Below are 23,613 nucleotides of genomic sequence, written 5' to 3'. Positions count from 1 at the left end.
ATTCAGCCATCACCTTATGCTCACAGTCCTTATTAAACAGCATCTTGATCTTCAACATCTCAAGCCATATATTCAAACCTTTCATGGCCTCACTTCTACTGGAATAGATGAGCCACTATACCTTTTAAATCTACTATGTCAGGATTCTTGAGTGGATCATTTCATCTGCTTTTGGCAGTCTGTCATGGCCAAAGCAGGTAACTAAAGAGCCCTATGCCACAGGTGGGGCAGGTGAAGATGATGGGTGGGTGAATGGTCAGTGTGAATTGTTGTGTGCCCTTTGTACTTGTTCTGCACGTGCACCCATTCAAAGAGATCAGAGGTGCTGAGTAGTTTCCTGAATCCACCAGTCTGAGTAATTTGTGGTGAAGCGTTCCAGTATTGAGGAAGTTATATTTTTATAAGGTAGGTCTCGTTAATGTTTCATGAATCACCTGCTGTCATGGAGAGCTGACTTCAGGAATTTCAGAATGTAGCCTGCCAGCTGGAGCTGCTTGACGGTAATCAATATTCTGGCAGAGTTTGCGACCCTGTTTGCTTACCCTATAATCAGGTTTAAGGTTCAACGTTCAAAGTTCAAGGTGCATTTTTTTAAATCAGTGTATGTATGCAGTATACAACTCTGAGATTTGTCTTCTCCAGACAGCCACAAAATAATAAAAAAACATGGAAGTCATTCAAAGAGAAACATCAACTACTCTATGCAAAAAAAATAGCACAAATGGTAACAAGAACATCAAAGCCCTCCCACGTGGAAAAAGAAACCCAAGAGATTTGTGAAGGGAGTGATGGTACAAGATGATGAGAGGCATTGATCGTGTGGATAGTCAGAGGCTTTTTCCCAGGGCTGAAATGGTTGCCACAAGAGGACACAGGTTTAAGGTGCTGGGGAGTAGTTACAGAGGAGATGTCAAGGGTAAGTTTTTTACTCAGAGAGTGGTGAGTACATGGAAAGGTCTGCCGGCAATGGAGGTGGAGGCTGATACGATAGGGTCGTTTAAGAGACTTTTGGATAGGTACATGGAGCTTAGAAAAATAGAGGGCTATGGGTAAGCCTAGTAATTTCTATGGTAGGGACATGTTCAGCACAACTTTGTGGGCTGAAGGGCCTGTAGTGTGCTGTAGGTTTTCTATGTATACTCCTCCATTGCTTTGAGTAACCTGCTGTGTAGTACGTCCAAGGGAGTAGAGGTTCACTCTCAGTAGATCACACAGTTTGTGGCAGGATATGAGCACTTGGACACTCAACTGACCAACAAATATGGCTGGCAGACTGGAGATGATGAATTTTGTTATTGGTGCTTGCCCACATGGAGAGGTAACTCCCAAGATATGGAAAATAATCTACGTTGACCAAGGTCTTGTCATAGGTATTAATTGTTTGCGGATGTTTTAAAGTAACCGGGTAGGATTGTAAAGGAACGTTGCCTTCTGGATATTTAACATAGAGAGCCCACTTTGCTAATAGCTTGAACTCTGAGTGGGTTGATATGCTAATGTTGTCTTTACACTACAGTTAAATGACTGAGGTTGGAATGACATTTGGTTCTGCAGTGGAAGAGACACATGCTGAACAGTTTCCTGTTCAACGGAGACATGACAAAATCTAAAGCAACAAACAATCTGTTGGTGGAATTTAATGAGTCAAGTGACATCTGTGGGAGGAAAGGAATTGTTGGTATTTCGAGTCGAAACCCTGTAAAGATCCTGGCATAGCCATGTTTGACCCCAATCTGTGCTGTTCCACTCACATCCGTGCCAGACCCTTTGGAGCTATACATGTTGCTGTCAAGCAGATGGAGGACAATGACGAACTTTGAGGAGAGTCAGGTTCAAGAAGGATTCCACTATCCCTCTCAGCTGTCGAAGTAACAGGCTTTCCCATTGTGTTCATCATTAGCAATGGTTTGGCTCACACTGTCAGTGCAGAAACATTAGTTTTGATGATGCATTTTTTCCTACTCCTTTGCTACAAAGAATGGCAACTGTACAGACCCTGGGTCTGGGCCCTCTGTAAATTCCAAATGCCAAGCAGAACAGCTGTGACTCCACATAAGATCTGCATTTTGTCTGACAAATAGCTTAGATACCTTTAGAAATCGATTAAGCACTGTACTGGAATGTGATCCAGAGCACTGGGTGTTAGACTTCAGCAGAATTAAAGAGTCACATTAAATCCCCTTCAACCACCTTCTAATGACAGCCTTTGCTGCTGAAGCTCTTCTACAAGCTTTCCAGAGTCAGCTCCCCCGGTCAGTCTCCATTTTGCACGTAAGTATCTACAACTCTCTTGCCCTGATCCTAACTTGCACTTTCCTTTTGCCAGTTGCATCAGAGTGCATTCAGGGACTTGCTCTTCTCGATGATACAGCAAAGTGGTGCTGAGTTAAAGGATAAACTGTGCTCTTTTTGAAACAGTGATCTTATTTGGCATGGTGAGGGGGGCGGGGGGATAATTGCCTATTTCTGCTTCAAATTTTTCTGTTCTTATATTGTACTGAGATCATCCCACTTCGTGGCCTTGTTTTTGTATCTGTAAATTTCTCAATAGAGCCAAACTGAAGACTTCATACAGTAGACAATGGCCAAGTGCATGAGCACACAGACTAATCGGATCCTAAAAGGTCCAAGTTCAAGTTCAGTCACCTGTATCATGGGCCGTTGCCCGGAAACCTGATAATTTTCATAAATTGCAAGAAAATCTAGATCCGGAAGAAGATATCACCAGTGAATAATGCGACCAAGGGCGACATCCTCCAAATGGTTCACAACACCACTTCTTTCACACCTTTTATGTCTTCTTTTTTCTTTCAAATGTGGTTTTGCTTCTGTTGGGCCTGGAAACGGGGTGCGAGCCTATGATTGACTTCCTTTCTTGCCCATCTTGCCAATAATAGCGTCAAGGAAGATTGAAATCATTAAGCAGAAGGCGAGTGGGTGTTCAGCACCTTCTAACAGCCTCTCGCTTGCTGCTGCTGAAGGAAGGTATCTGTGTGTGAAGGCCTCACTCTCTCTCTTTCTGTTGCTTGCCATTCCTGAAGGAATGTCCCTGCATTCGAATGGTCTCTCTCCCTCTCACTCGCTGCTGCCAGGGCGTTGTGGTGGAGTCTTTGGGCCTTGCGCAAGGTTTAATCAAAATAGTTTATGAATTAGACTCTGTTGTTCATGTTATGATGTGTTTCTCGTTTCTGGTCACTCCTTTTTTGTTGTTATTTTTGGCAATTTCAACTGGGGTGACCTGCGAAAGGTGAGCGTCACAGTGCTAGATTGAATTGCACTGGATATGCATGTACTCTTTCATTTTGTGTTTTTGTATTGTGTTTTTTGATCTTTTTTGCTGTTTGCATGATTTGGATTTTTTTTTTTAATGCATTGGGGTGGGGGTGTTTGATGTTTTCCCTGAATAGGTTCCAGGAATTCCTTTGTTTTGTGGCTGTCTGAGGGAAGATGATTTTCAAGATTGTTTACTGCATGCATACTTAGATAATAAATGTACCTTGAACTTTGAACTCCTAAATACACCCAGTAGCCACTTTATTAAGTACCTCCTGTACCTAATAGAGTGGTCACTGGGTATATGTTCATGGTCTTCTGCTGCTTAGCCCGTGCACTTCAATGTCTGACGTGTTGTGCACCCAGATGTTCTTCTGCATACTACTGTTGTAACACATGATTATTTGAGTTACTATTGCTTTTTTGTCAGCTTGAATCAGTCTGGCTATACACCCCTGACCTTGCTCAATAACAAGACATTTTTGCCCACTGAACTGCCACTCACTGGATTTTTTTTTGTCTTTCACATCATTCTTTGTGAACCATAGAGACCATTGTGCGTGAAAACCCCAGAACAGCTTTTTCTGAGATAACTCAAACCACCCTCTCCGGCACCAACAATCGTTTCACAAAGTCTCCCAGATTGCGTTTCTTCCCGACTCTGAAGTTTGACATGAGCAAACATCTGAACCTCTTGACCATGCTTACATGCTTCTTACGCACTGAGTTGCTGCCACATGATTGACTGATTGGATATTTGCATTAACATGCGGGTGTACTGGTGTTCCTGATAAAGAGGCTACCGACTCTTATTCACCCACTCTCCCCCTATTGTGATAGAGTCAAACAGCACAAAAACAGACCCTTCAGCTCATTCTGACCGTCCATCATTCATCATACTAAGATCATTTGGTCTTGCATTGCTTGTCTACTCCCTAAACTGGAATTCTTTTCCTGAAGCTGTCTCTCTATTAATTACCTTGTAGATGCTCCCCAAAGCCTATAGTTTTGTTCACCCTTTTGATGAGCATCTCCCTTTTATGGCTTGGCATCAAATTGTGTTATTACATTCTCGTTAGAGCTGATAGTCGCAGGAGTTACCTAATAGCTTGACGATGTTTGGATGGTCGAACTCTGCCATGAGGGTTGCTTCTCTCTGGAAGTCCGCTTGCATGTCGGGTGACGCTTCTTCTTTCAGCATCTTCACAGCCACCATGGTGGAGGACTCGTGCTGCAGCAGATGAGGGGCTCTAAAGGGAACAATACAACTCTGTAACGAGGCATTCGGCAACTTATTCACAGACCAGCGGTGCTTCACCTCACCGAGAATATAGTCAAGTCACAATAAAGTACCTGCTCTTTTTTTATGTCCTACAAGGCAAAACCTAACATCATGAATGGCTATGATGCTTCATCCCCAGTTGAGCTCATGCTTTGAAAGGGAGAATAATACTACACCTGCACAAATCCCTGTAGCATCTGCTGACCCTGTGATCTTTGTCTTGCTGGCTGACTTCAGAGCCCCTTTTGAGAGGGTGAACCCTTGCAAACAATCAGGCCCTGATGGTGTACCTGGTAGGGCTCTGAAAAACTTTATTAACTAACTCGTGGTGTGTTGAAAATCATCTTCAACCTCTCACTGCTGCAGTTGGAGATTCCCACCTCCTTCAAAAGGGTAACAATTGTACCAGTGCCAAAGAAGAGCAGGGTGAGCTTCTCCAACAATTATTACTCTGTTACATTCACATCTACTGTGATGAAGTGCTTTGTGAGGTTGTTCATAGTCAGACTCAATTCCTGCCTAAGCAAGGACCTGGACACACTGTAATTTGCCTATTGCCACATTAAGTCTACAGCAGATGCCATCTCACTGGCTCTCCACTCTGCCTTGGATCCCCTGGACAATAGCAATACTTACATCAGGCTGCTGTTTATTTATTGCAGCTCAGCATGCAATCCAATCATGCCGTCCATTCAAAACCTGGGCCTCCGTACCTGCCTCTGTAACTAGATCCTTGACTTCCTGACTGGGAGACCACAATCAGTGCGGTTCAGAAGTAGCATCTCCTCCTCGCTGACAATCAACACTGGTGCAGCTCAACCATGTGTGCTCAGCTTGCTCCTCTACTCTCTCTACACCCATGACTGCACAGTTCAATCATCATCTATAAATCTGCCACTATTGTTTGAGAATTTCAGATAGTGATGAGGAAGCATAGAAGAATGAGATAGATCAGTTGGTTGAATAACAACTACCTTACATTTAACAGCAGTAAGACTAAGGAATTGATTGTGAACTTCAAGATGGTGAAGTCGAGGGAACACACACCAGTCCTCATTGAAGGGATCAGAAGTGGAGAGAGTGAGCATTTTCAAGTTCCTGGGTGTCAACACCTCTGAGGATCTAACCTGGGCCCAACATATTGATGCAATTACAAAGAAGGCATGGCTATGGCTATACTTCATTAGCAGTTTGAGGCAACTGGGTATATCACTAAAGACTTGTGCAAACATTTACAGATGAACGGTGGAGAGCATTCTGACTCGTTGCATCACTGTCTGGTATGGAGGGGTCACTGCACAGGATCGGAAAAAAGCTGCAAACTCAACCAGCTCCAACATGGGCACTAGCCTCCCTGGCATCAAGGCCACCTTCAAAAGATGATACCTCAGAAAGGATCCCCATCACCCAGGACATGCCCTCTTGCCATTGCTACTCTCTAGGAGTAGGTACAGGAGCCTGAAGATACACACTTAATCTTTCAGAAGCCTCTTCTTTCCCTCCACCATCAGATTTCTGAATGGACGATGAACCCACCCATCAGCATGATCTCACTATTTTTCCCTTTCTCTTGCTCTTTTTTTACATTACTTATTTAATTTACTTTATATGTAGTTCTTATTGTAATTTGTAGTATTTAAATTAGGTTTTGCAATGTGCTGCTGTTGCAAAACAACAAATTACATGACATATGCCTGGGTTATTAAACTTGATTCTGAACTCTGATGCTTTTTCCTTAGTAAATAAGTGATTGGTTATGCTCTGTTCCCCATTATTACCAAAGAGATAGACAGGCATTTGAGGAACTACATAGAATGCAACCACATTAGAGAGGTTCTAACTGTAACCCTCAGGTTTAGCCGGCGGCGTTAGTCGAGGGAAGACTGTCTTTGGCTCCACCAAACATGTGAAATCTGCGGTGCTAAAGCTCCTGTCTGTGTGGATGCTGTGTGATGTGTTACCCTGTTACTAATCAGTGCCATGAGATAACACCATATGCAATTAAACGATTTAGCTTTATAATTCCTAATTTGACTAAAGGGTTAGTAAAGCAAAACAAAAGGAAAAGGGCCCATTTTAATGAAACAGTCTACTGTGCACCAGTTGGAGCTCATGCTTCCCTTCTGCTGGTCCTCCGTCGATTTCCCCGGGCTTCATCGACTCACATCAACTCCCGGACCCACTCCAAGCCCACTCCTTTCTGGTATCTATGATCTCTCCTTTTCTGACATCTTCTCACTTCACCTTCCGCCAAACAAAAGACCCAGATCACCTCAGTCGCAGGCATACAAGAAGGAAAAACACTTCTTCCATTGGACAGCACACATTCCAAAGCCCCCATTATCTCTAGCCGTAACCCAGATATTGTTGCTATAGAAAAACTATTACATAAGCAATGAAACCTTTCTCAGGGGGTTACATAACTAACATGGAAAGTGAAATATTCTGGAAACTTTTTCTCTGGAACCTCATAAAACCTCATAAATGAACCCAGGCCATGCTCTTTTCTTGTTGCTGTCATCCAGTAGAAGGTACAAGTGTCTCAGTACTCGCACCACCAGGTTCAAGAGCAGTTACTACCCCACAACCATCAGGCTCTTGAACGAAAGGGGATAACTACACTCATTTAAGTACTTTTTTATCTTGTTATTTATTGCTATTTATTTATTAACTGCATTTGCACAGTTTGTTTACCATTTACAGTTCCTGATGTTTACATTTTACAAATCCTGTTTACATTTACTGTTCTATTGGTTTGCCCGCAGAAAAAGAATCTCAGGACTGTATGTGATGACATGTCTGTACTCTGATAATAAATACTACTTGAACTTTGAAATATGTGACAAACCATTTCCAGTGCTGGTAGTTGCATATTGTACGCAAAGACTTAGACACTTGCCTGATGCTTTGTTTGCTTTTTTTAAAAGTAAGAAACTTTACACTTTGAGTAAGTGTAGTTTCTGCAGCCAGTTTGCACAAGTTGAAGCCTGGGAAGCAGCACACTGTATTGCCCTCAATATAGGGGAAGTGGCCTTGTCTTTTGTATTCACTAGTCCGGGCACGATGGGATCCTTGTCTGATATCTGATCCCAAGCACTGGCGACGCAATTTCTGATGAAGTCATTGGAATGAAAGCACAACCAGTTGACCTGGGGTGTGAGCACTGTTCATTGAAACAAGGCTGACATCTGATACATTGCAGTTGAGCTAGTCAGACAAATGATGCCTATTTAATTATGACTTAATGTCATGTGATGGATTTCAGCTGTGAAGTGGTTTGACATGAAAACATGAAACTTTGAAAGGTATAATCATTAGGGATAAGTTTTGCCAATAAAGATGTCAATTATCTAATGTATATGTCCTGCAGTTTATTAAACTAATTCCTCAAATGGACTATCTTTTGGTATTAATCATTTTTAATCCATCCAAATAATAGTGAGTTCTCTTCAGAGTTTGGGACATTGTCAGCTGTAGATAGCTGTCACCCAAGAGTCAGAAGGTCTTGGATTCAAGCTGTACCCGAGGCTTGAGCAGAAAAAAATTCTGGGATGACATTCCAGTGAAGAACAGAACATACTAAGTGAAACCACAACCAAAACACAGATCAAAGTTCCATAACAAACAAGATAAAACCTGCTGATGCTGCAAATCCAAGCAGCGCACACAAAACACGAGGAAATCTACAGATGCTGGAAATTCAAACAACACACATCAAATGCTGGTGGAACACAGCAGGCCAGGCAGCATCTATAGGGAGAAGCACTGTCGACGTTTTGGGCCGAGACCCTTCGTCAGGACTAACTGAAAGGAAAGATAGTAAGAGATTTGAAAGTAGTGGGGGGAGGGGGAAATGCGAAATGATAGGAGAAGACCGGAGGGGGTGGGATGAAGCTAAGAGCTGGAAAGGTGATTGGTGAAAGTGATACAGAGCTGGAGAAGGGAAAGGATCATGGGACGGGAGACCTCGGGAGAAAGAAAGGGGGAGGAGGGGAGCACCAGAGGGAGATGGAGAACAGGCAGGGTGATGGGCAGAGAGAGAGAGAGAAAAAACAAACAACTAAATATGTCAGGGATGGGGTAAGAGGGGGAGGAGGGGCATTAACAGAAGTTAGAGAAGTCAATGTTCATGCCATCAGGTTGGAGGCTACCCAGCAGGTATATAAGGTGTTGTTCCTCCAACCTGATTGTGGATTCATCTTGACAGTAGAGGAGGCCATGGATAGACATATCAGATTGGGAATGGGACGTGGAATTAAAATGTGTGGCCACTGGGAGATCCACACAAAATGCTGGAGGAACTCAGCAGGCCAAGCAGCATCTAGGAAAAGAGTACAGTCGATGTTTCGGGCTGAGATCCTTCATCAGGACTAGAGAAAAAAAGATGAGGAGTCGGATTTAGAAAGTGGGGAGAGTGGAGGGAGAAACACAAGTTGATACTGGGAGGGGGGAGGAGGGGTGAAGTAAAAAGCTGGGAAGTTGCTTGCTGAAAGAGATACAGGCCTGGAGAAGGGGGAATCTACTAGGAGAGGACCAAGGCAATGGAAGAAAGAAAAGAGGGAAGAGCACCAGAGGGAAGTGATGGGCAAATAAGGAGATAAGATGAGAGAGGGAATTGAGAATGGGGAATGGTGAAAGGGGTGGGCATTACCAGAAGTTCGAGAAATCGATGTTCATGCCATCAGGTTGGAGGTTAAACAGACGCAATGTAAGGTGTTTCTCCTCCATCCTGAGTGTGGCCTCAACACGACAGTAGAGGAGGCCATGTACTGACATGTCAGAATGGGAATAGGAAGTGGAATTAAAATGGGTGGCCACTGGAAGATCCCACTTTTTCCGTGCATGTAGCATAGGTGCTCGGTGAAGTGGTTTCCCAATCTACATGGGGTCTCACCGAGATACATGAGGCCCCACTGGGAGCACCGTGACCCCAACAGACTCACAGGTGAAGTGTTGCCTCTCCTGGAAGGACTGTTTGGGGCGAGTGCAGGGGCAGGTGTAGCAGTTGTTCTGCTTGCAAAGTTAAGTTCCACAACGAAGGTCAGGGGAGAAGAACATAAACATCAATTTCTCAATGTCCAGCACATAACTTCCGCCACCTCCAACAGGATCCCACCACCAAGCACATCCTCCCCCCCTCCCCTCACTTTCCACTTTCTGCAGGGATCGCTCCCTACGCGACTCCCTTGTCCATTCATCCCTCCCCACTGATCTCCCTCCTGGCACTTAACCTTGCTGGAAGAACAAGTGCGACACCTGCCCCTACGCCTCCTCCCTCACTGCCATTCAGGTTCTGATAGTCTTCCTCGCTGTCCCTACACCCCAGTCTTGGTGTCATCTGCAAGTTTACTGATCCAATTAACCACATTATCAACCAAATGGATGACAAACAACATCATAGCCAGCATTGATCCCTGCAGTACTCTACTAATCAGAGGCCACCAGTCAGAGAGGCAACCATCTACTACCACCCTCTGGCTTTTCCCAGCAAGGCAATGTCTAATCCAATTTACGACCTCATCTTGAATGTCAAGTGACCGAACCTTATTGACTAATCTCCCATGTGAGACCTTGTCCCACATACTAAAGTCCATGTGGAGAATGTTGTCTTGCTTCATCAACTTTCCTGGTAACTTCCTTGAAGAACTCTATAAGATTGATTACACATGACCTACCACGCACAGAGCCATGCTGATTATCCATCATTAGTTCATGTCTGTTACAAGACACTCCCAACCGCGCCAACTTCCAGTAGTTAGACTCTTTAACTCCCCGGAGTATGCACAACTGGTGCGGCCCCTTTAAGGGCTCAGTACAATCCCTCTAATTGGTAATCGTGATCTGGGCACCAAAATTTGAGTATTTAAGGGACACCTGAATTGTGGTTTGGTGCTCAATCGTAAGCCTATATGAAATATTGTCTCACATTTGTTTTGTGCTCAGATTCAGTTTGCTACCTTGTCTTGGACCTTGTTTTGGATACACCAGCATTGGGTCCAAACCATCCTTGTCAAGGACTCTCGTCACAGTACGATTCAGCCAAAATGGAACCAGCAGGGTACTGGAGCCTTTCATCAGGGAGGGAGGCAAAAGAGGTGGGAGCATGACACTGTTGATCAGAGATAGTGTCACGGCTGCAGAAAAGGAGGAAGTCATGGAGGGATTGTCTACAGAGTCTCTGTGGGTGGAAGTTAGGAACAGGAAGGGGTCAATAATTCTACTGGGTGTTTTTTATAGACAACCCAATAGTAACAGGGACATCGAGGAGCAGATAGGGAGACAGATTCTGGAAAAGTGTAATAATAACAGGGTTGTCATGGTGGGAGATTTTTATTTCCCAAATATCGCTTGGCATGTCTCTAGAGCAAAGGGTTTAGATGGGGTGAAGTTTGTTAGGTATGTTCAAGAAGGTTTCTTGACACAATATATAGATAAGCTTACCAGAGGAGAGGCTGTACTTGATCTGGTATTGGGAAATGAACCTGGTCAGGTGTCAGATCTCTCAGTTGGAGAGCATTTTGGAGACAGTGATCACAATTCTGTCTTCTTTACCATAGCATTGGAGAGGGATAGGAGCAGACAAGTCAGGAAAATGTTTAATTGGAATAAGGGGAAATATGAGGCTATCAGGCAGGAACTTGGAAGCATAAATTGGGATCAGATGTTCTCAGGGAAATGTACGGAAGAAATGTGGCAGATGTTCAGGGGATATTTGTGTGGGGTTCTGCATAGGTGCGTTCCAATGAGATGGGGAAGGATGTACAGGAACCGTGGTATACAAAGGCTGTTGTAAATTTAGTCAAGAAGAAGAGCTTACAAAAGGTTCAAAAAATTAGGTAATGAAAGAGATCTATAAGATTATAAGGCTAGCAGGAAGGAGCCTAAAAAAGAAATTAAGAGAGCCAGAAGAAGGCCTTGGCGGACAGGATTAAGGAAAACTCCAAGGCATTCTACAAGTATCTGAAGAGCAGAAGGATAAGACGTGAGAGAATAGGACCAATCAAGTAAGACAGTGGAAAAGTGTGTTATGGAACTGGAGGAGAAAGCAGAGGTACTTAATGAATACATTGCTTCAGTATTCACTACTGAAAAGAATCTTGTAGATTGTAGGGATGACTTAGAGTGGACTGAAAAGTGGCGACATGTGATGCATGTGGAAGGGCATTCAGGACATCACCAACTACAGGATAACATCACCTGACTGTGCAGGTGATGCCTCCCTCCCAGATGTGCTGAACAACTTCTACGTTCTACGTTTGAGGTGGAAAATGACGTGGTGGCAAGGAAGTCCACCCCTCTTCTAAATGACCAGGTGCTGTGCCTCACCGTGGCCGATGTGAGAACCCTGTGCAGGGTCAATCCATGGAAGGCTACTGGACCAGACAATATTCCTGGAAGAGTGCTTAGAGGATGTGCAGACCAGCTAGCAGATGTTCTCAGTGACATCTTCAACATCTCCCTGAGCAGTGCCATCGTTCCAACGTGCTTCAAGGCTGCCACCATCGTCCCCGTGCCGAAGAAGTCTTCAGTGTCCTGCCTCAATGACTACCATCCCGTTGCACGCACATCCATCATCATGAAGTGTTCCGAGAGGCTCGTCATGAGGCATATCTAGACCCAGCTACCCCCCTCACTGGACCCCCTGCAGTTTGCATACTGTCCCAACCATTCAACAGACGACACCATTGCTACCACCCTCCACCTGGCCCTAACCCACCTGGACAAAAAAGACACGTACATTTGAATGCTGTTCATAGACTTCAGTTCAGCATTCAACAGAATCATTCCCTAGAAACTGATTGGAAAGCTGAGCCTACTGGGCCTGAACACCTCCCTCTGCAACTGGATCCTAGACTTCCTGACTGGGAGACCTCAGTTAGTCCGGATCAGGAGCAGCATCTCCAACACCATCACACTGAGCACGGGGCCCCCCAGGGCTGTGTGCTCAGTCCACTGCTGTTCACTCTGCTGACCCACGACTGTGCCGCAACACACAGCTCGAACCACATCATCAAGTTCGCTGATGACACGACCGTGGTGGGTCTCATCAGCAAGAACGACGAGTCAGCTTACAGAGAGGAGGTGCAGTGGCTAATGGACTGGTGCAGAGCCAACAACCTGTCTCTGAATGTGAACAAAACAAAAGAGATGGTTGTTGACTTCAGGAGGGCACGGAGCGACCACTCTCCACTGAACATCGACGGCTCCTCGGTAGAGATCGTTAAGAGCACCAAATTTCTTGGTGTTCACCTGGTGGAGAATCTCACCTGGTCCCTCAACACCAGCTCCATAGCCAAGAAAGCCCAGCAGCGTCTCTACTTTCTGCAAAGGCTGAGGAAAGTCCATCTCCCACCCCCCATCCTCATCACATTCTGCAGGGGTTGTATTGAGAGCATCCTGAGCAGATGTATCACTGCCTGGTTCAGAAATTACACCATCTCAGATGGCAAGACCTTGCAGCGGGTAGTGAGGTCAGCTGAGAAGATCATCGGGGTCTTTTTTCCCGCCATTATGGACATTTACACTACACGCTGCGTCCACAAAGCAAACAGCATTATGAAGGACCCCATGCACCCTTCATACAATCTCTTCTCCCTCCTGCCATCTTGGAAAAGACACTGAAGCATTCAGACTCTCACGACCAGACTATGTAGCAGTTGCTTCCCCCAAGCTATCAGACTCCTCAATACCCAGAGCCTGGACTGACACCAACTTACTGCCCTCTACTGTGCCTATTGTCTTGTTTATTATTTATTGTAATGCCTGCACTGTTTTTGTGCACTTTATACAGTCCTGGGTAGGTCTGTAGTCTGGTGTAGTTTTTTTTTGTCTGTGTTGTTTTTACGTAGTTCAGTGTAGTTTTTGTACTGTTTAATGTAGCATCATGGCCGTGAAAAACATTGTCTCGTTTTTACTGTGTACTGTACCAGCAGTTATGGTCGAAATGACAATAAAAGACTTGACTTGACTTGACTTGACTTAAGCATGTAGATATTAAGAAAGAGAATGTGTGGGAGCTTTTGGAAAGCATCAAGTTGGATAAGTCACCGGGCCCGGATGAGATGTACCCCAGGCTACTGTGGGAGGTGAGGGAGGAGATTGCTGAGCCTCTGGCGATGATCTTTTCGTCGTCAATGGGGACGGGAGAGGTCCCGGAGGATTGGAGGGTTGCGGATATTTTTCCTTTATTCAAGAAAGGGAGTAGAGATAGCCCAGGAAATTATAGACCAGTGAGTCTGACCTCAGTGGTTGGCAAGTTAATGGAGAAGATCCTGAGAGGCAGGATTTATGAACATTTGGAGAGGCATAATATGATTAGGATTAGTCAGCATGGCTTTGTCAAAGGCAGGTCATGCCTTACGAGCCTGACTGAATTTTTTGAGGATGTGACTAAACACATTGATGAAGGAAGAGCAGTAATGTAGTGTATATGGATTTCAGCAAGGCATTTGACAAGGTACCCCATGCAAGGCTTATTGAGAAAGTAAGGAGGCATGGGATCCAAGGGGACATTGCCTTCTGTGAGAACTGGCTTTCCCATAGAAGGCAAGGAGTGGATGTAGACGGGTCATATTCTGCATGGAGGTTGGTTACCAGTGGTGTGCCTCAGGGATCTGTTCTGGGACCCCTACTCTTTGTGATTCTTATAAATAACCTGGATGAAGAAGTGAAGGGATGGGTTAGTAAATTTGCAGATGACACAAAGGTTGGAGGTATTGTGGATAGTGTGGAGGGCTGTCAGAGGTTACAGTGGGACGTTGATATGATGCAAAACTGGTCTGAGAAGTGGCAGATGGAGTTCAACCCAGATAAGTGTGAGGTGGTTCATTTTGGTAGGTCTAATATGATGACAGAGTATAGTATTAATGGTAAGACCCTTGGCAGTGTGGAGGATCAGAAGGATCTTGGGGTCCGAGTCCATAGGACACTCAAAGCTGCTGCACAGGCTGACTCTGTGGTTAAGAAAGCATACGGTGCATTTGCTGAGAGGTAATGTTGAGGCTCTATAGGACCCTGGTCAGACCCCACTTGGAGAACTGTGCTCAGTTCTGGTTGCCTCACTACAGGAAGGATGTGGAAACCATAAAAAGGGTGCAGAGAAGATTTATAAGGATGTTGCCTGGATTGGGGAGCATGCCTTATGAGAATAGGTTGAGTGAAATTAACCTTTTCTCCTTGGAGCGATGGAGGATGAGAGGTGACCTGATAGAGGTGTATAAGATGATGAGAGGCATTGATTGTGTGGATAGTCAGAGGTTTTTTCCCAGGGATGAAATGGCTAGCATGAGAGGGCACGGTTTTAAGGTGCTTGGAAGCAGGTACAGAGGAGATGTCAGGGTTAAGTTTTTTACGCAGAGAGTGGTGAGTGCATGGAATGGGCTGCCAGCGACGGTAGTGGAGGCAGATCTGATAGGGTCTTTTAAGAGTCTCCTGGACGGGTACATGGAGCTCAGAAAAATAGAGGGCTATGGGTAACACTAGGTAATTTCTAAAGTAAGGACATGTTCGGCACAGCTTTGTGGGCTGAAGGGCCTGTATTGTGCTGTAGGTTTTCTATGTTTCTATCAGCTGTGGCCAGCCATGGTGAGAAAATTTCAAAGCAAAGCCTGGAGATACACAACCTCAAGGTTGCCATGTGCCAACTATTGCAGGGAGGAAGCCAAAATTGCTCAGGTGAGGCTGTCAGTCGCTCTGCAGAGCCAGTCCATCTTCCAACCCCAGAGAGATTCAATGGTGACCTGGGTTCCTGCCTCAGTTTCCTCATCCAGTGCTCATTAGTATTGAACTCCAGTTGTCCTGATTCCCTTTGGAGTGTGGAAGGGACATCTTCATTGCCTCTCTTCTGACTGGAAGAGCCCAGGCCTGGACCACCAGCCATTGGGAATGGAGGTTAGAGATTTGCTTGGATTTGGAGGAATTCATGGCTGCCATGAGGAAGGTGTTTCATCACCCCACTGGAGCCAGCCAACCCTTGGACTGCCTGATGAAGGTTCAGCTGACTATGCGATCGAATTTTTGACCTTGGCTCAGGGGAGTGGTTGGAACATGGAGGGCTTGGCCACGCTATACCGCCATGGACTCTGAGATGAACTGAAGGATTGCCTTCACCTTGGGAGAGCCAGCAGAGAACTTAGAAGTTCTGATCAACCAGTCCATCCATCTTGACAATCGTCTGGCAGAGAGAAAATTGGACCAGTTCAGGGAGCAAGAACCTTCTGCACTGGCTCGCTGCACTCGCTGGAGGTTACAAATGGGGATTTGGACTCTGACTTGGCCACTGTTTCTACAAAGAAACTTGTCAGCTTAGGGAGAGGCCACCCCTGCCACCTAAGAAGCCTCAGCAGTCATCCTCGAAGGAAGGAGCAGAGGAGATACAACACCCAATTCGGTCAAAATACCTTCTGTATACAAGGACTAGGAAGAGGTGGTCAACAAGAGAAAGGCCTCGACTCTTCACCACACCAACACTACAACTGTGCTTTAGATCTGCTGCCCGGAACACATCCCTCATGGGGTCGATAGTATGGGCTTTCAGGCCCAGAGATCTGCTGCCCAGAACACATCCCTCATGGGGTCGATAGTATGGGCTTTCAGGCCCAGAGAGAAATGCAATGGATGAGTACATAAAGGAAGTTCTTGCCTCGGGCGTCATTCAGCCCTCTACCTCACCTGCTGGTGCAGGTCTCTTCTCCATACAAAACAAAGATGGGAGCCTGTGGCTGTACATTGATTATAGGGGATTAAACTGCATAACAGCCAAGAATCGCTACTCTCTTCCACTCATGAATACAGCCTTTGAGATGCTTCAAGAGGTGAGGGTATTCACAAAACTCGACCTACGGAGTGCATACAATCTGGTCTGTATTCGGGAAGGTGGTAAGTGGAAGTCTGCATTCAACGCACTGACAGGGCACTGCAAGTACCTAGGTATGCCCTTCAGCCTTGTGAATATTCCAGCCATTTTCTAGGCCTTTATAAACAACGTGCTCCGGATACTCTCTATAAGTATGCCTTCATCTACTTGGATGATATCCTAATCTTCTAGAAGTCCATGGAGGAGCATGATACTGATGCCTGGGACATTTTGAAGAGGCTTCTAGACCATGGACTTTATGTTAAGTTGGGGAAGTCCAAGTTTCACGTGATGACTGTTTCATTTTTGGTTTCATGTTCTCCAATGGCAATCTCAGGATGGGCCCTACTAAGACCCAGGCAGTCAGAGACTGGACACCACCATCCAATATCAAACAAGTCCAGCGACTCCAGGGGTTTGAAAACTTCTACTGGAAGTTCATCATTTGCCTCAGCTCAGTGGCAGATTTGTTGATGGTGCTAACTGAGAAATCCGTGGGCCCTTTTGCCTGGATGACTGAAGCAGAGGCTGCTTTTTGCAGAGCATAAACAGCAGTTCACAACAGCTCCCATCTTAGTTTCTCCTAACCTGGACCTTCCTTTCATTGTGAAGGTGGAAGCCTCAGACATCAGAGTGGATGCCATCTTGTCTCAACAATCACCTTCAGATGGTAAACTGCACCTATGTGCATTCTTCTCCAGGTGGCTATCTCCAGCAGAGAGGAACTATGACATCAGGAATTGGGAGCTTCTTGCAGTTAAGTTGGCGCCGGAGGAATGGCGTCATTGGCTCGAAGGGCTAAGAACTCTTTTATCGTTTGGACTGACCACAAGAACCTGGCTTATATTCAGGAGGCCAAGAGGCTGAATTCCAGGCAGGCCAGGTGGGCTTTGTTCTTTAACCACTTTGAATTCATCCTGACCTATCGACCGGGGCCTGAGAACCAGAAACCTGATACCCTGTCCCGTCAGTTTAATGAACCAGAACAACAGGAGCAGCATACCACCATTTTGCCCCAAGCCAGGGTGGTAACACCAATTCATCGGGGAATCGATGCTCCTGTTCACAAGGCCCAAGTGCAAGGGGGGATCTCTCAGCATGATCCTCAGGGTCAGCTGTTTGTCCCAATTCCGGCTGGTCCCAGGTACTCCAAAGGGGGCATTCATTGAGAATGGCCGTGGACCCAGGGATTCCAGGACCCTTGAGTTTATCAAGAAGAGTTACTGGTGGTCCAGAATGATGAAAGAGGTTCAGCAGTACATGTAGTAATGCAAGGTGTGCACTCGAAACAAGGAGCCACGTACTCCTTGTAATGAACCGGATTTGATAAGGGGTAAAGAGGCCCTTAGGAGGTAGGGACCATAATATGATAAGTTTTAATCTACAATTTGAGAGGGAGAAGGGAAAATCGAAGTGTCAGTATTACAGTTGAACAAAGGGGACTATGTAGCCATGAGGGAGGAACTAGCCAAAGTTGACTGGAAGGATACCCTAGTAGGGATGACTGTGGAACAACAATGGCAGGTATTTCTGGGAATAATACAGAAGGTGCAGGAACAGTTCATTCCAAAGAGGAAGAAAGATTCTAAGGGGAGTAGGGAGCGACCGTGGCTGACGAGGGAAGTCAAGGACAGTATATAAATGAAAGAGAAGTATAACATAGCAACGATGAGCGGGAAGCCAGAGGTTTGGGAAACTTTTAAAGAGCAACAGAAGATAACTAAAAAGGCAATACAGGGAGAAAAGATGAGGTACCAAGGTAAGCTAGTCAAGAATATAAAGGAGGATAGTAAAAGCTTCTTTAGGTATGTGAAGAGGAAAAAATTAGTTAAGACCAAAGTTAGGCCCTTGAAGGCAGAAACAGGTGAATTTATTATGGGGAACAAGGAAATGGCAGATGAGTTGAACAGGTACTTTGGATCTGTCTTCATTAGGGAAGACACAAACAATCTCCCAGATGTAATAGTGGCCAGAGGACCTAGGGTAACGGAGGAACTAAAGGAAATTCACATTAGGCAGAAAATGGTGTTGGGTAGACTGATGGGACTGAAGGCTGATAAATCCCCAGGGCCTGATGGTCTGCATCCCAGGGTACTTAAGGAGGTGGCTCTAAAAATCGTGGACGCATTGGTAATCATTTTCCAATGTTCTATAGATTCAGGATCAGTTCCTGAGGATTGGAGGGTAGCTAATGTTATTCCACTTTTTAAGAAAAGAGGGAGAGAGAAAACAGGGAATTATAGACCAGTTAACCTGACATCAGTGGTGGGGAAGATGCTGGAGTCAATTATAAAAGATGAAATAGCAGCACATTTGGATAGCCAGTAACAGGATCGGTCCGAGTCAGCATGGATTTATGAAGGGAAAATCATGCTTGACTAATCTTCTGGAATTTTTTGAGGATGTAACTATGAAAATGGACAAGGGAGAGCCCGTGGATGTAGTGTACCTGGACTTTCAGAAAGCCTTTGATAAGGTCCCACATTGGAGATTAGTGGGCAAAATTAGAGCACATGGTATTGGAGGTAGGGTACTAACATGGATAGAAAATTGGTTGGCAGACAGGAAACAAAGAGTAGGGATTAACGGGTCCTTTTCAGAATGGCAGGCAGTGACTAGTGGGGTACTGCAAGGCTCGGTGCTGGGACTGCAGCTATTTACAATATACATTAATGATTTAAATGAAGGGATTAACAGTAACATTAGCAAATTTTTAGATGAGACAAAGCTGGGTGGCAGTGTGAAATATGAGGATGTTAGAAGAATGCAGGGTGACTTGGACATGTTGGGTGAGTGGGCAGATGCATGGCAGATGTAGTTTAATGTGGATAAATGTGAGGTTATCCACTTTGGTGGCAAGAACAGGAAGGCAGAATACTATCTGAATGGTGTCAAATTAGGAAAAGGGGAAGTACAACGAGATCTAGGTGTCCTTGTTCATCAGTCACTGAAAGTAAGCATGCAGATACAGCAGGCAGTGAAGAAAGCTAATGGCATGTTGGCTTTCATAACAAGGGGAGTTGAGTATAGGAGCAAAGAGGTCCTTCTGCAGTTGTACAGGGCTCTGGTGAGACCACACCTGGAGTATTGTATTCAGTTTTGGTCTCCAAATTTGAGGAAGGACATTCTTGCTATTAAGGGAGTGTAGCGTAGGTTTACGAGGTTGATTCCCAGGATGGCGGGACTGTCATATGTTGAAAGATTGGAGCGACTGGGCTTGTATACAGTAGAATTTAGAAGGATGAGAGGGGATTTGATTGAAACATATAAGATTATTAAGGGATTGGACATGCTAGAGGCAGGAAACATGTTCCTGATGTTGGGGGAGTCCAGAACCAGAGGTCACAGTTTAAGAATAAGGGGTAGGCGATTTAGAATGGAGTTCAGGAAAAACTTTTTCAGCCAGAAAGTTGTGGATCTATGGAATGCTCTGCCTCAGAAGGCAGTGGAGGCCAATTCTCTGGATGCTTTCAAGAAAGAGATAGACAGAGCTCTTAAAGATAGCGAAGTCAAGGGATATGGGGAGAAGACAGGAGTGGGGTACTGGTTGTGGATGATCGGCCATGATCACATTGAATGGCGGTGCTGGCTCGAAGGGCCTACTCCTGCACCTATTGTCTATTACTCGATCCCAAGGGCTACTCCGCCCCCTATCTGGGCACACATCTCCATGGAGCTTGTCATGGATCACCTGCCATGATGGTAGTTGTCGATCGGTTTTCAAAACCCTGCAAGCTCATTGCCTTGGAGAAGTTACCATCTGCAGTGGAGTTGGCCAAAGTTGTCCTGGACCAGATCTTCAGGATCCGTGGATTCCCAGTGGACATTGTGGTCCACAATTCACATTACACTTCTGGAGGGCATACTGTAAACTGATAGGGGCAACAGCAAGCCTTTCCCCTGGGATTCATTCACAGTTCAATGGCCAGACGGAGCAAACCAACCAAGATTTAGAACATACCCTAAAATGCCTGGCCTCGGAAAGACCTGATGAATGGTGTGATCATCTGATGTGGACAGGGGTCATCCATTACATCTTACAGCACGGTGCATGGGATATCACCATTCAAGTGCCAGTTTGGTTACCGTCTGCCTTCCTTTTCGGAACAAGAGGTCGAGGTTGGGGTCCCTGCAGCTGAAGATCTCATCCAACACTACAAGCCAAACTGGATTAGGGCAAGAGAAATTTTCCTGGACTGTACTCTAAAGTGGAGACCAAGGCAAACTGAAAGAGAAGGCAAGGACCTGCTTTACAGCCTGGGCAACAGGTCTGGCTGTCCACTCATGATTTGTCTCTCTGGGTGGAGTCTAGAAAGTTGGCGCCCAAGTTAATTGGACCCTTCAAAATCCTGAGGAAAGTAAACCCAGTAGCTTACACTTTGCAGCTCCCCAAGATCCTAAAGATCAATCCCACCTTCTATATCTCTAAATTAAAATCTGTCTGCACCAGCCCCTTGGCCCTACCACCATCATCTCCACTGCCACCCAGGTTTATCAATGGGGAACAGATCTACACTGTGAGAAAACTTCTGGACTTATGTACTTTTCTAGGTGTTCAGCAACACTTCATGGATTGTGAAGGATCTGGACCTGAGGAGAAGTGCTGGATGCCTGAAGGAGACACCTTGGTTCCAGCTCTCATGAACAATTACCTTCACTGTCACTCCAAACAGCCAGGGTCATCAGGAGTTGGCCATAGGGGAGGGGTTCCTGTTATGAGATGCCCCCAACTGCGCCAGCTTCCGGGATTTAGGCACTCTAACACCCTGGAATACCGATAGCTGGTGTGGCCCCTTTAAGGGTTCAGGATGATCTGGCTAATTGGTAATCATGTTTAGGCCACCAAGAGTTGAGTATTTAAGGAACACCTGAACTGCTGTTCAGTGCTCAATTGAAAGTCTACTAGTGACATCGTCTTGAGTTTGTTTTGTCCTCAGATCCAGTTTGATACCCTGCCTCAAACCTCGCTTCAGATGCCCCTGCATAAGGGTCCAAACCATCCTCGTTAAGGACTCTCGTTACACACGTCCAAATGCTCATATATCTGGTCCCTTAGGATATCTTCCAATAACTATCACACTACTGATGTCAGGCTCGCGGGCCTATAATTTCCTGGTTTATTTTTAGAGTTTTTCTTAATCAGCAAAACAGAATTCGCTATCCTCCAATCCTCTGGTACCTCACCTGTCGCTAAGGATGTTTTAAATATCTCTGCTAGGGCTCTTGCAGTTTCTGCACTTGCCTACCACAGAGTCCAAGGGAACAGCTTGTCAGGTCCTGGGGATTTATCCACCCTAATTTGCCTCAAGACAGCAAACACCTCCTCCTCTGTAATCTGTATAGGGTCCCTGAGCTGCTTCCCCTCACTTCTATAGGTCCCGAGGCCATCTCCCGAATAAATAGAGATGTGAGTAATCTATTTAAGATCTTCCCCATCTCTTTTGACTCCTTTTACTTTTCACCCTTAACCTATGACCTCTAGTTCTAGACTCACCTAAGCTTTGTAGTGAAAGCCTGTTTGCATTTACTCTGTCTATATCTCTCATAAAGTTGTCCACCTCTATCAAATCTCACCTTCATTCTCCTATACTCCTGAGACTAAAGTCCTAACTATTCAAACTTTCCCTGTAACTCCCTATATCGCCATGTCTCTCCTGCAGGAGTCCCAAACTTGGAGAGTCCCCACCTGGAGAAACGCCCACAGTTTCTGAGTGAGTATCCATTTATTTGGGTGATCTTTGCTCAGGTCAGGCTTTTACATGTACTCACCAGCCCTGCCTCATTAATAGTCTTTCAAACAGAGTTGAGCAAATGGAAAGTCCCTGTGCTGTATCAGCTTCATTAGACGGCTGTCTGGCAGGCTGATAGTTTACAGCCGAGCCATCCTCAGAGATGGAGTTTCCCTCTACTGCTGACCAAGGTCATGCAGTTTGTGCTCCCATGTCTGAGTCAACGACTGGACAATCTCAAACTGGGTGTCAGTACTGTACAGTAACGCCCCACTTAAGCCTTCTATACAGATACTTCTTTTGCTGCAAATTTCCCTTTCTCTTTGGGCCTCATATTAACATAGTAAGGCTGTTATTTGATCTCTGTGAGGTCTTGAATCTTTACTAACTAGGAGGCACATGTTTAGGTACCGGTAATTGGTAGAAGGATTAGAGAGAAACTGATGAAAATGTTCAGAACTCACTGTCTGCAAGGGTGGTCGAAGCGGAAACCTGCACCTTGTTTAAAACGTGCCTAGATTAACCTTTTTATGTGAGTAAAGGAGAAGAATATGGATTAAATATTGGATAATATTCTACACTGCAGTCATTGAGTCTGTCCTGTGCACCTCCATCATTGTGTGGTTTGGAGCCGCCACCAAGCAGGATAGAACCAGACTACAGCGCACAGTGAGGACTGCCGAGCGCATCATTGGAGCCTCCCTGCCCTCTATTGTGGACCTGTACTCTTCCAGGTTGAAGAAGAGGGCGGGGAACATCATAAAGGACTCTCCCATCCTGCGCACGGACTGTTTGATCTGCTTCCGTCTGGTAGGTGCTTCAGATCCCTCCAGACTAAGACTAATAGGCACTGGAGAAGTTTTTTCCCTACTGCGGTCACTTTGCCGAACAGTTAACTGCCGGTTAACTGTCGGCTATCTATTACTGGATTGCACTACCTGTATGTATAATCTATATTTTCATTTATATTTATCATTATTATTGTTATGAGCAGAGAGACAACATCTGCCGGAAGTAAATTCCTTGTATGTGCATAGGTACTTGGCGATTAAAGTCTGATTCTGATTCTGATAATAGGATTAGATTCAATAGCTCCTTTCATCTACCACTGACACATTAGGTTGAATAACTGTTCATTTCTATGTTTTTGTGATCTTACAGCAGAGGTTTTTTCTAAATAATTAAATAAAAGGGCATCGCATCCTATTAAACAGAAAGCTCTTTTTCTTGTGAATGCATGGGGCATAAGGTGCTGCAGAGAATAGGGGACTCCGCCCAATACCTCACTGGCACATCCCACCCCACTATACGAGGTATCTCCATAAGATGCCATCTCAAGAAGGTAGCATCTCATCAAACATCCGCACCATCCCAGCCATGCCAGCTTTGCAGAGCTATCATTAGGCAGGAAGCACAGAAGCCTGAAGTCCCACAGCACAAGGTTCAAGAACAGCTGCTGTCCTTCAACCATTCAG

At 45.3% G+C, this 23,613-nt stretch overlaps 1 protein-coding gene across 2 annotated transcripts in view; it reads right to left on the bottom strand.

The window, feature by feature from the left end:
- Nucleotides 1–23,613, bottom strand: part of musk (muscle, skeletal, receptor tyrosine kinase) — a 177,094-nt gene that overhangs the window by 14,025 nt on the left and 139,456 nt on the right. For both annotated transcript variants that reach the window (XM_073048585.1, XM_073048584.1), the window contains one exon: nt 4,375–4,523. In XM_073048585.1, the coding sequence (XP_072904686.1) occupies nt 4,375–4,523 (149 nt within the window). The remainder of the gene's footprint in view (nt 1–4,374; nt 4,524–23,613) is intronic.

The sequence above is a fragment of the Hemitrygon akajei genome, chromosome 6 (assembly GCF_048418815.1).
Source record: "Hemitrygon akajei chromosome 6, sHemAka1.3, whole genome shotgun sequence".
In the NCBI taxonomy this organism is placed as follows: Eukaryota; Metazoa; Chordata; class Chondrichthyes; order Myliobatiformes; family Dasyatidae; genus Hemitrygon; species Hemitrygon akajei.
Note: the sequence above shows the minus strand (reverse complement) of the source record. Positions and strands in the feature narration are given on the sequence as shown.